This window comes from Candidozyma duobushaemuli, assembly GCF_002926085.2.
Source record: "Candidozyma duobushaemuli strain B09383 chromosome Unknown D_B09383, whole genome shotgun sequence".
NCBI classification, from domain to species: Eukaryota; Fungi; Ascomycota; class Pichiomycetes; order Serinales; family Metschnikowiaceae; genus Candidozyma; species Candidozyma duobushaemuli.
The window spans coordinates 595367-607550 of NW_020289898.1; the positions used below are offsets into that span (position 1 = coordinate 595367).

The following is a 12184-nucleotide window of genomic DNA, read 5'->3' on the forward strand; positions in this document are numbered from 1 at the left end:
TCGCCATGCAAATAAGATCTATGATACAATGTTCCTTGTAGGTTAGAAGACATCACCCAACTTCAATCTTGGGGCGATGTTCATGGATAAGAGTTCCTGGAACAACAACTTGGCAGCGTATGGAATGGTCATCTTGATGATGTACTCGGAGCTCTTACAGGTCTTACACCAAGAGCTGTAACCCATCAAACCACAGTTGTTGCACACGTCGACTTCGAAAGCATCCGAAGAAACCATCAATCTTTCTAGTAAGAGCTGCGAAGCACCATAGGCGATAACACAGTCTCTTTCCATCTCACCCAATCTCAAACCACCATCTCTGGATCTACCTTCCGTAGGCTGTCTAGTCAAGACGGCTCTTGGACCTCTTGCTCTAGCATGCATCTTGTCCAACACCATATGCTTCAACTTCTGGTAGTAGATAGGACCGAAGAAAATATAGGCTTGGAGACACTCACCTGTAATTCCGGAATACAACATGTCCTTACCCGAATAGTTGAATCCCTTGTCAACCAAAATTTGAGACATCTCTTCCAATTTGGAGCCGCCAAAACAGGTACCATATTCGAGACTACCGTTCAACACACCAGCCTTACCGGAAATCAATTCCATCATTTTACCAACTGTCATACGAGATGGGAAACCGTGAGGGTTCATGATAATGTCAGGGGAGATACCGTCGTCATTGAAAGGCAAATCTTCCTGCTGCACAATGATACCACAAACACCCTTCTGACCGTGTCTGGACGAGAATTTATCGCCAAGCTCTGGTCTTCGCGTCTGTCTCATCAACACCTTGATAAGTGCCTGATCGTTGTCGGAAACAGACATCATGACCTGATCCACGTAGGAAGGTTCAGGACCCTTGTAGTACGCTGGTGTTTCTCTGTGAGATTCGGTACCAGGTGGGCTCGTATCTCCCAAAACAGATTCACCGGCATTCACAGGAACCTGCTTGTTGGCGTAAACCTGACCATTTTCAACCTTCATACCAACTTCACCGAGACCATCGGGGCCCAATGCTGAGTGGGAAAAGATTGGCTCACCGTTTTCATCAACACGCATACCTGCCACAATATCCTTGGTATGGTTAGGGTATCTCTTAAGCTGAATGGTGTTCTTTCTGACCACCTGACATCTACCGAAACCACGATCAATGGAGGCCTTGTTCAACACCAAGGCATCCTCGATATCGTAACCCGAATACGACATGACTGCAACAGTGGCATTTTGTCCAGCAGGCAACTTGTCATAGTCAATCAACTCGATGGTCTTGGTTTTCACCATCGGTTGCTGTGGATAGACCATGAAGTATAGAAGTGTGTCAATTCTTCTGAATTGATTGTATGCAATGGCACCAATGGCTTGTTTACCCATAGCACACTGGTATGTGTTTCTTGGAGACTGGTTGTGATGTGGGTATGGAATCAAACCAGCAACTGCACCCAAAACGGTGAAAGGCTCAATCTCGAGATGGGTGTACGGGAGGTTGTTCTCTGCTAGGTCTTTTTCGTACAATGCAATTAAGGAATCATTTTCCTCGTTGACATCCAAATACTCCACGAGTCCATGGTACAAAAAGTCGTCAAAAGCCCAATCACCAGCCAAGAGTTTCTCCAAATGGTGGGCCCTGACCTTCGGTAATTTTGTCTTTTCGTCAATAATAATAAGCGGACGACAAATACGGCCACCGTCCGTAGCGATGTGAACAGCAGCCTGATGAGTGTTTGTGAAAATGGAAACAAATTCGGAAATCTTGCCTGTACGCCTCATGGCACGGAAGTCTCTAACAAACTTCACAGGGAAACGGGTTGTTCCGATCATTGTACCATTCAAAAAGATACCGAAGTTGCCTTCGGAGTAAAGAGTGGCAGAGTCGATGCTCATGATGTCTTCACAGCCCAAAATAAAACACAATTTTCTGATGGGGCCTTCTTCATCGTCAGTGGTGATATGTGTCATGAGGGCCAAGTTCTTCACCAAACCACACGCCTCACCTTCTGGAGTATCAGAAGTACACAACATACCAAACTGCGATGGCTGCAAAGCTCTAGGACCAGAAACTTTTCTGGATTTCTCAAACTGGGAGGAAATACGAGTCATCATACCCAAAGCAGAGATATAAGACAAACGAGACAACACATGGGTGACACCGGCTCTCTCCATCTTAAAACGCTTAAGCGACCAGTTACCTGTCGAGATAGCACGGTTCATGCCCATTGTGATGTTGTTGGAATGAATGTTGATGGAAAGCAAAGCATCAAACTCAGAGGTTCGACTGGGCTTCTTCATAATCTTGTCAATGTTAGCCTTGAAGTCCGAGTTGAACTTCTTGAACAAATCCTCGAAAAGCAAGGACATAAGCTGGCCAGCAAGCTCTAGACGCTTGTTACCCACGTAATCTCTGTCGTCCACCATAGCAGGGTTGTGCATGGTCATCAACACTCTACGGGCCATGATGGCTATGTACAAAGCCTTTTCACGGAAGTTAAGGTCGGAGACTGTCAAATGGGCAATCACAGTGGTGGCAATTGCCTCGATACCTTCTTGGAGCTGGGAAAGTCTAGGAGCACCGGCACGACGGACGGTCTTGACTCTTCTTCCGATGAATAGAAGCGCCTGCTGCTGTGTGAAGACGCCGAGTTTGGCGGCCTCTTCGAAGTTGATGGCGAAAAGGTCCTGATACTGGGGATTCGAGCCACAGACTAGCTGCAACACCTCCATATCTGAAACGATACCGGCGGCTTTCAAGGCCACCACGATAGGGACATCCTCGGCGATGGAGTTGTGTTTCAAGTAGATCTTGTCGTTTTTGGAAATAACATAGGTCTTGGACTTTCTCTCGTGGGTAGACGAGGTGACGGAGGCCTGGACGATGCCCTTCTTCTCGTCCGCCTCCACAATGATTCTGTTCTTGGAAAGCTGCTCCTGAACCAAAATGACCTTCTCCGTACCGTTGACAATAAAGTATCCACCAGGGTCGATCGGACACTCCTCAAGCTGGGCCATCTTGGCCTCGTCGATGCCGTCCAAAACACACTTGTTGGAACGCAACATCACGGGCATTCGGCCAATCTCCAAGTCCTTGTGCATGATGATCTTTCTGCCACGTGTATACTCCACATCCACGTAGATTGGCGCCGAATATGTCAAATCACGGAGTCTGCACTCGTGTGGAGGCATAATCACCTCCTTGGTTCCAGGCGCCAGGGTCAGTTTGTGACCCACACGGATGTCCAAGTACTTCAAGTAAAACAGCGGGTCCACGTCGGAAAGCACCAACTCGTTTGCCCGGATGATCTTCTTCAAATCCACATCCACAAAGTAGTTGAACGAGTCCAAGTGCTGTTTCACCAAACCCTTGACCTTTAGGAACGCAGGCAAAAGCTGCCACTTGTCCTCGGCGGTGTTGATGGGGTCATGGAGCTTTTTGCCCTTGTACTCCTCCTGGAGAAGAGGCAGGAACGAGTCGTCCACTTCCATATTTGTTTGGTGAATGGTTGGTGGAGTTGATGAGAAGAGCTGATCTGAGATGGCCTGGTGCACGGGTGTATGTATTGTCCCAGGCCCACCCCATCAATTACACCTTGGGGTGGACATTAGGGCATTAAGTAGATTGACTTATTGTTTTTATTAGAAGAATTTGGAAAATTTGGTGCTGGTTGATTTTGTAGAGGTGTTGAGAATGTTCGTTGGCTTGTAGGTGTGTCTCATTCTGCTTACGCATCAAGGCATCGATTAGATGCACTTGGGAATTTTTCACCTTTTCCAGATAAAATGTATTCTGGTGGTTCAATGCCATTGAATTGTTTTTGATTTTGGGGCTATCATGAAATTTGTTGAAAAACCTGATTTGGTAGGTCGCTATGTTTCCTTCTCAAATAGCAGTTCTTGTGGGTCAGTGAGAACTACCAAACCTGAGGACATTCAAGCTTGCCTTTTTAGGCTTTGATGCTATTTCCTATATCTGATTTCATGTTATTTAACTGCCTAGAATCGGTTTTGATCAATACCTGAACATCAAGTTAGGTACCGTTCCATGGCCATGCTCCATTACGATATTCTCCTACAGTATAACTAGAACTCGGACTCTTGCGGTCACATTGGTGTTTTCGAGGCTCAAATTGGCCAATCCAGGATCAAATTGGCTAAATATTCGGCATTCTAGCACTAACACCACTAAAGGAAATTGGCCTGATTGAATACGCCCTTAATGCTGTGTTGTAGATCCGAGTTGGAAGTGAAATGCAAGAAACGTGAAGAATGTAGTGAGAGGTGGTCTATACCAGTTGGATGTCATGACAGGCAGTTTTGAGCTAGTAAGAGAAACTGAGTATTCTTGCAATTTCTGATCCAACAAGTTAATACTGCCTATCTTGGAGTCAAATCACTCTATCAACTGTAAAGTGGAAGTGGAAAGAAAAACAAGTTGGGTGACTTGATAATAGTAAGCGCAGCCAATACAGCAAAAACGAATTTTGGCCAAAGAAGGCAAGAATCAAAAGCGATGACGTCTGTGCTTACCAAAAAGTGTTGACCCAAGGTAGAAGTTTCCTATTACAACGAAGTCATTGAAAAGAGAACTTTCCTTTTACGAAAGCGACATCAAAGCAAAACCTCCTCCCCCTTTCCAGGCAAGAGGAAACCAACAAATTACCCAATTATATAAAGCCCACAAATCCTTCCTCTACAAGCACCAAACATGGGATTCTTCAGCACACCTACCGAATACGCAATTCAAGGCGAAACATCGCCACCGCCAAAATTGGACACTTTGTTTCTTTTCCGTAACTATGGAACAGATTTCTACGCTATCCAAAGCGAGTTCTCGAAATCTTTGGATAAGGGCGCCCACAGGCTAAAATCACTTGGTTGCAAAATCTCCGGAAATTTTCACCAAGTGACGGAGTTCCAACCGCTACAGAAGCACGACGTGAACGACCTTGATCAGGATATTTTCATTAAAAATGCACGTTCTCGGAACGGTATCCCCTCCTTTGGACAAAGCCCTCCTCCAGATACCACAAAGGTGGTTTTCCAAGTTCGGCGCACCTTCTTGACATTTGACAGGTCAAAGTACGAGCTGTTGATGCCGATTTTGGGGAGTTGCTTTTACGTATGTGGAGAGGATCTCAGGTTCTTTCCAGGACCAAAGTTCCCCATGACGCATCTGCTTTATGGAGCTGGATGTGAAATGATGTCAGGGTCTGAGCACCAGTTAGTTGGTGATGCTCGTTTGAAGTTCAACGCCGAATTCAAGCAAGCCTCATGGTTTCACCAAAAAGCGTACCATCGTATCGTGCTTCCAAAAATGCTCGTATCGGATTTTCTCTCTTTGAAACTCCAGGTTTCAGGTCTGCGAAATGACAAAAGGTTGGCGGAACTCTTTGTGATTTCGGAAATCTCCATTGAGCTCCAGGAGTTTGTCAGTGTACATGAACAAGGGCACTTTTTCAAGGAAGTGAAGACCGAGGTGTTGTTCAAAAAGGCTCCGTTTTGCACGGTCGTTCTCTCCAAAACACCTTTGGATATTTGTCCAGATATCGCTTTACCAGACCTTGGTCCATCCTTTTTCACCAAGGACCTCACAAGGAGCTATGGGTTGCGTATTTCGGTGAAGGTCTCTCACAAGAGCCTTCCAAGCGTATCCGCTTCAACATTTATGGAATTGAACGTAGCACAAGAGACCCAAGAACGCATAAACTACAAAGCCTTGGACGACCAGGAGTACTATGGAAGCAGCTCGACAGCACGAACCCTGTTGATTCAAGACTCACGTACGGAAGGGTATTTGATAGCTTTTAAGAAGATGTTTCAAATAACCTTGTTTGAGAATAGGAACAGCTTTCTGCTGTGTCTAGTCCAGTCCCACACTAACGGGTCCTCCAGCCATGTATTCGGTTCCGTGGACGGTAGAGAACCAGCTCAGGCTAAGAAAGAAGAAGTGTGCTTTTCAAACTACGTCTTTGACTTTATGAAACAAAAGGTGAAGAGTATTTCTCGGCTATTCACTGCTCAAGTGCCAAAACCACACTCAATCCTTCCTTTGGTCACAGAAAAACCAATTACAGGGGGTGATGTCTCTAATACTAGTGAGCCATATGCTTCGACTTGTCTTACGATTGGCAACCAGGCAGTGGAAGCACTTGACCACAATTCGAGATGTCTGAGAGCAACCAGAGATGAAGTTCTTACAATCGGAACTGCAAACGTGCCCCTTTCTATCCGTCTTGTATTAAATGATCGTTTCAAACTGTCTGGAGGGTTTGGTGACAGCGTCATTGCAACACCTGGAATGAAGCTCTCGGATCTTTTGAAATTCCAGTTTATTCTTCCGTTGAGCTTTGAGACTTTGGCTTCCGGTGAAGTACTGGTAGAGGATTTGAAGATTCGTGTGCGTAGGCTCGTGGTCATTCTTGATGAGTTAGACGGTCACATTAAAACGACGACGTTGACTGATCAAAGAGGTTTGCCATCGGTACACTGGCACAATTTCAGGTACCCAGTTGCCGGTAATCCGACGGCTTGTGCTTTCCATCTTCCAGAGGAACTCATTGAGGGTAAAATTCCCAATCGTCTCGAGTCGATCTCGCAGGATTCAGGTTATCTCTCGTCGTTTTGCTTGATAGTTGTATTGCTTGTTGATAAGGGCGAGAAGGCCTACTTCTGGCCGATGAGACTCGTGATTGCTGATCCTTGAAAGGCATATTACATCTACTATTCTCATCGTCTGGCGTTAATGAGCTGGAACAACGTTATTTTTGTTTCTTTACGTCGTAAGCCACTCAATTTACTCTAAAAACACACCTTAGCCGTGAGCTAAAGCCTCGTGGGTACTATAAATTCTGAAATGTTTTCCACCGTTTGATTTACAATCTGAAACACTTGCGGGGTATTAAATTTTAATATTTTCCGCCATTTCTAATTCCAAGTGCAACTACACCTTAATCTGTAAGCAGTACGATCATGTACCCATGTATCAAGATCTAGGGCTTGCCAGGAATCCACTACGTTAGAAAGAATGAGAATTATTCAAATTTTAACCTACATCGCTGTTAGGTTACAAGCTTAGGAATCTTCGTCACGTTATAGTATATATTCCCTAAAGAGCCTTAATCTTATGGCAAGGCTTTGCCCCTACAGCACCTGGGATTTGGTGTAGTTTCAGGTGAAGTAGTGGATGCTAAATAATATCATAGGATGAAACCTCATCAAGTGTTTCAAGTTGTCGATCAAACATAAAAGACTTGTTTCAGAGTATGTAGTACACGTGAGGCTCAAACCAGTGCCCAGAAGGGGCCGTAACCTAACAATCGCGCATCTCAGCATTAGGACTAGATGTTGCTTATTCCTATAGAATCAGCTGCTGGTTACTTTGATTGACTTATATGGCAGTGATTCTAATTCTAGAAAAAAAAGAATTGGCACAAGGTCGATGGATAAAGGCTCTGGTTTTTTTTTTTTTTTTTTTTTTTTTTTTTCAATAAGGCCAGCGAATGTATTTTTTGCAAAGTAATTGTGACGTGCGGCGCTAAGTGAGGTTGTGATTGTGCTCCTTTTGCTTGAACGCATGCAAAAGACATTAGAGGTATGTTTCGGAAGAGTTTAAAAAATCAGGCTCACCTAAGTGGGCGATCATCTAGATATAGTTCAGTGTTACTACAGTTTATTGAAGATAGCGAATTTTCGCAGTTAACCCCGCTGTGAGTTCAGATTTTAGGTTCTCGTATGCGTTGAGACATGCTGACGCTTCTAAGGCCTCGACAGCCTGATGAACAAAAGTTGAAGAGATACTTTTTACCCTTCTCGCAAATTTCGGATAAGAAAGTCGGCTCAGATGCTGACGCAACCTGTGAAACAAACTGTGAAACAAACTGTGAAACAAACTGTGAAACACCTGTGAAAACATCCGATGTTCCAGCTGTGTTTCGTTCATGGGTTGATGTCTATAAAAGCAGCAAGTTTCCTGATCTTCTTCTTCCACATTTCCCACACGCAGATTTACTTCGACAAGTACAATTGGCAACATGGCAACCTCTGAAGAAGGCATGCAGCATGAGTGGAATAATCTTCAAAGCAACTCTCTTGGAAGCAGTAAGGAAGGAGACTCTGGTGGCTCAGCTGGTTCAACTTCTGCTTCAATGCATGCTGAAAATCCTGACTCCACCGTGAGAGGTCCAAGGTCGCAGTCCGCAACATCTCGACCAAGTGCGATAGATGAGAATCCTAGCAGCACAACACAAGCTAGGCCATCAACCAGAGAGGCCGGAAATGTTGACGAAGTGGTGCCCCATCAAAATGAAACTCGAGCGAACTTGGGCATTTTGGAGGTTTCCCAGACCTCCGGGAAAGAGCTTGAAATCAAGAATGTCGATACCAAAGAAAAGAAGGCCAAGAGAAGTTTCTTTGAGCGTCAGATTTCTTACGTCAATATCAAGCTCATTCAAGTCGTAACAATGGCTTGTTTCTTCACTTGCTTTGGTTTAGGTTGCAGTTTGGGAAACAAGATGTGTCAAGAATACAGAGAGAATATGGCAAAGGTGAATATTTACAGTGACGAGAAAAACAATTTACCAGCTTGTCAAGATGTTTCGCTTGTGAACTTGTACCCTGAAATTCAGTCTACCCTTGCTTTGAAGGATCCGAACCGCCTTTGTTCTTATCAGGAAGAGTTGAGAAACCACACTCTTCACGCCTCGAGAGACGGTCCAGGATGGCATTGTCTCGACGCTTTTACTCAGGAGCTCTTTCTTGAGTGTGAAGCCGCCAAGAAGACTCTTTCCTCTGCAGAAAAAAAATTGAGTTTCTATCATGGATCTGCTGCAAGATCACTTCAAGTATTTCTTGCAGCAACCTTTCTCACAAGGCGTGCTCCTATGGTTTTAGTCTTTTGGGTATTGACTGCTATTATGATCTTAACTCAAGTTTCATTGTTCGCGATTCTTCATTTTGACACAGGTACCAATATTAAAGCCCAAATTGCTTATACATCGTTGAGTGAGTATACTGTTCTTACAATTCTCATTGCTGCAATTGGGTATACCAGAGCACCGAAAAAGGTTACTTCAGAGAGCGCACCTCAAAGTCTTGACTCTGGTGGTAGCTTCGATATTGAATACTTGCATCTGGAAGAGTTGAGTAATTATAGAGAACCAAATGAGTAAGACTTATTGGAATGGACCGCGCAGGCAATTGTTTTGAAACAGTCACCTCATTTACTCATGTGAGGTCTTTGATGGTCTTTCGTGGCTAAATAAAAATTTTGAATACTATGTGTCACTTTGAGGCAGTGTAGAAATCCTCTTCATGGCTCACTCCCTACTCGCCTCTTTTTCATCAATTCGCTTGTCATCTTCCAATAGATCATGGTTAAGTATTATGAATACACTCTAATTCTCAATCAGTGCATCGGAGATACTCAATGCAGCTTACTTTCTATCAAGATAGAAACTCAAAATATAGTCTGGCCGTTTCAATAGAATGTACTCTGCCAGAATTGTATGACAACTTTCCCTGAAACAGACAACGTAGCATAACTTTCCCATTAATTGCTATTGTAGTATTCTTTTGCGGTTTATGAAATGTTCTCCACAGTTTCTGTCCGAGTGGACAAACCCAATGTTAGGTACACCGTCACAGATCACAGGCTTTACCGAGGTCCCGAGATCAAGGGATAAGGGTTGGCCTGTGATCGAGCTTTTACCGCGTCTCGGCTAATTGACAATTATAAATAACTGAAGTCCTTCTAGTTGACATATCAAGGAAGTTTTACCTAGTCTCTTTCCACGTATATACTATGAATGCACACCCCATCCTAACACTCAACGTAGTAATCCTATGAGCCATGTATTAGAGCAGACCCAATTGTGTGAGATCAATGGCTTGTAGCTTTCATACAGAAAAATTATTGACTTATTCCTCTGAATTTTGAGGGGCTCGGAGTATTATTACTGGACCATTATATTATGCTTTTATTACTATACAAAGCTTTTGGGCCTATCTATTGAGAGCTACCGATCACGAATTAGTTGAAGAGACTCAAGATACTACATGTTGAAAGCTAAACCTTCCACTGAAGAAGCCTTCACTAGAGAAGCTAGCAAGTGGATTCGAGCTTCGTTATCACAGAAAGAATTTCGAATATTTCAAGCGTACTTTTAGGGTGTCAGATAAAGGATGCCTTACACCTGAACAATCGATTTCAAAATCTTGGAGAGGTGTATCAAGTGAGTGGGCTCCTACTTCAAATAATAATATAGCCCTTGGTATCAGAAGCATTTTTTAATCGGGAACGATCACGGAATGGTACTCCTTTATTTGGGGAAGATCCTTCTTCAGATAACGTAAAGGGTACTTAGCATTTATCAGAGACCTTTTTCGATGCACCACCTCTGAAGCCCTTTACAGCGGCAGGGCTGACTATGATGTACTTATCCTTTTACTGCCGTACTAAAGTCTACTTTTTTGGATAAATCTGTGCAACAGATGTTCAAGTGACTTTCTTCAGCTTTTTGACCTCGGCGAAATATCAGTGTGAAGAGATGGATATAGCCTGAAAGGTATTCTCAATAAGCTACTTCCAGTTTTTAAGGAAAAGCACTTCGCCCCTTTTATGATCTTTAATTTTTTTCCTTTTTTTGATATTGCTGCTATTCTCATGATATCTGCCATTGTCCTGAGGAATTTGCCGAATCTCATAATGAAGCTCTCAGAAGCCAGATACATTGTTTCTTCCAATCCTCTAAAAACATCCATGTACCTCTTCAACCCCCTATCTCTTCCAATTGCCCTCCATCCCTTTCTTCCAATTTCCCTTTTTTTTTCTTCAAACTTCCTCCTTCCACCTCCACTGGACTTACCACATTCAACCTCCCACAAATGACCAACCCATTGCACCTTCCCCAAACCTCCACAGCCTCAAATCCCTCCCCAAGAGAACATAAATAGAGGCCGATTCCCCCATCCTTTTTTTTTCTTCATCACCACAGAACACAGAATACACCAGCTTGCAATGATCGCCAACTTCCTCAGCGCTACTACTTCCCTCGCCTCCAGGGCATTCACAGCTACCATCAGCACCGTCGTCCACTCCGCCGCCTATGCCGCCGAGCTTCTTGACGATATTTCACAAATCAACGCCAACGTGGCCGAAGCCGTCACCTTTGTTCTCGATGTCCCCGGCACCTACGACGCCTTTGACTTTGAGAGCTACGTTTTCCACGATTTTGTGGAGGCTTCCCCACAGTTGCCAATTTCGGGCTCCTTTCCCACCGATAGCCCAAACCGTTCCCCCATCAACTCCCCAATCGATGGAATGCCAAATCCTTCACGCAGAAGCCCTAGACCTTCTGGCGAATGGCAAACCATCGAGGCTCGCAAGAGCCCTAGAAGAACTTTCTCTTCTTCTCCCGTGACTGCTGCCCCACCATCCGACATTCTGGAATTCAGAAGCGTCAGGCAGAAGACTCACGGAAGGTACAGACAGCCTGTGCCTGATATGGAGAGCCGGCTCACCCAGGGGAACATCTTCCTCGTTCTCCAGGAGTGCTAGGCCTCTGCAGTGATAAAAAAAAATGAAAAAGTAGAAAAAAATAAATATAATGAAAAGGCAAGTGTAGAAGTGCACATGTGGCTGGGATGCACCAGCTGGTCACTCGGGAAGGATGAGGCTGAACAATGTGGAAATTGATAAAGTATTCTTGAAGATGCACAGGAGAGTTTTTAAATTACCACAATGCTTCACCTCTTTTGAAGCTCCTTGTAACACTTTGAAATATTCATGTGTACTCAACCTATGATGTCGCCACAGCATTTGTAATACAACCACATCGTTTGACACCTGCTCGAACACAAACGTCATTGTTTTTCACTAGCTGAATCATTTAAAACAAGACTTCTTTAAAACAAGACTTCTCTGTTTTAAGCAAATGGGATAGGCTTTTATGTAGACTTAAGTATATTTTCCCGTTTAATCAGAATAATTGAACAGAATTATTTAACAGAAATAATAACAAAATGACAACTGTCTAATATTCCACAACACCCTACTTGATCTGCTGTACACTCATAATACCAGTCGCCCGACACCACCCAGGCACCACTATTTTTTACCGCCTTTTGCCCCCCCCCCATCTACTGAGCTGATCTGCAAAAGAAAGTGGATATCATATTCTTGTTCTGCGAA

The 12184-nt window shown here is 44.0% G+C and overlaps 4 protein-coding genes across 4 annotated transcripts; 3 read left to right on the top strand and 1 right to left on the bottom strand. All coding sequences in view use genetic code 12, as the record gives it.

Annotated features, from left to right (window-relative positions):
• Positions 1-42: 42 nt before the first annotated feature.
• On the bottom strand, positions 43-3483 carry CXQ87_003866 (DNA-directed RNA polymerase III core subunit; the record flags this gene model as incomplete). Its single annotated transcript, XM_025482326.1, has 1 exon — positions 43-3483. One exon carries the CDS (start codon positions 3481-3483, stop codon positions 43-45), a length of 3441 nt encoding a protein of 1146 aa, XP_025336944.1.
• A 1219-nt stretch (positions 3484-4702) lies between these two features.
• CXQ87_003867 (uncharacterized protein) lies at positions 4703-6700 on the top strand (the record flags this gene model as incomplete). The annotated part of the gene is made up of 1 exon (XM_025482327.1): positions 4703-6700. The coding sequence occupies one exon, from the start codon at positions 4703-4705 to the stop codon at positions 6698-6700; it is 1998 nt and encodes a 665-aa protein (XP_025336945.1).
• Positions 6701-8027: 1327 nt separating this feature from the next.
• Positions 8028-9164, top strand: CXQ87_003868 (uncharacterized protein; the record flags this gene model as incomplete). Its single annotated transcript, XM_025482328.1, has 1 exon — positions 8028-9164. One exon carries the CDS (start codon positions 8028-8030, stop codon positions 9162-9164), a length of 1137 nt encoding a protein of 378 aa, XP_025336946.1.
• Positions 9165-11011: 1847 nt separating this feature from the next.
• CXQ87_003869 (uncharacterized protein) lies at positions 11012-11551 on the top strand (the record flags this gene model as incomplete). The annotated part of the gene is made up of 1 exon (XM_025482329.1): positions 11012-11551. One exon carries the CDS (start codon positions 11012-11014, stop codon positions 11549-11551), a length of 540 nt encoding a protein of 179 aa, XP_025336947.1.
• Between the last annotated feature and the right edge of the window lie 633 nt (positions 11552-12184).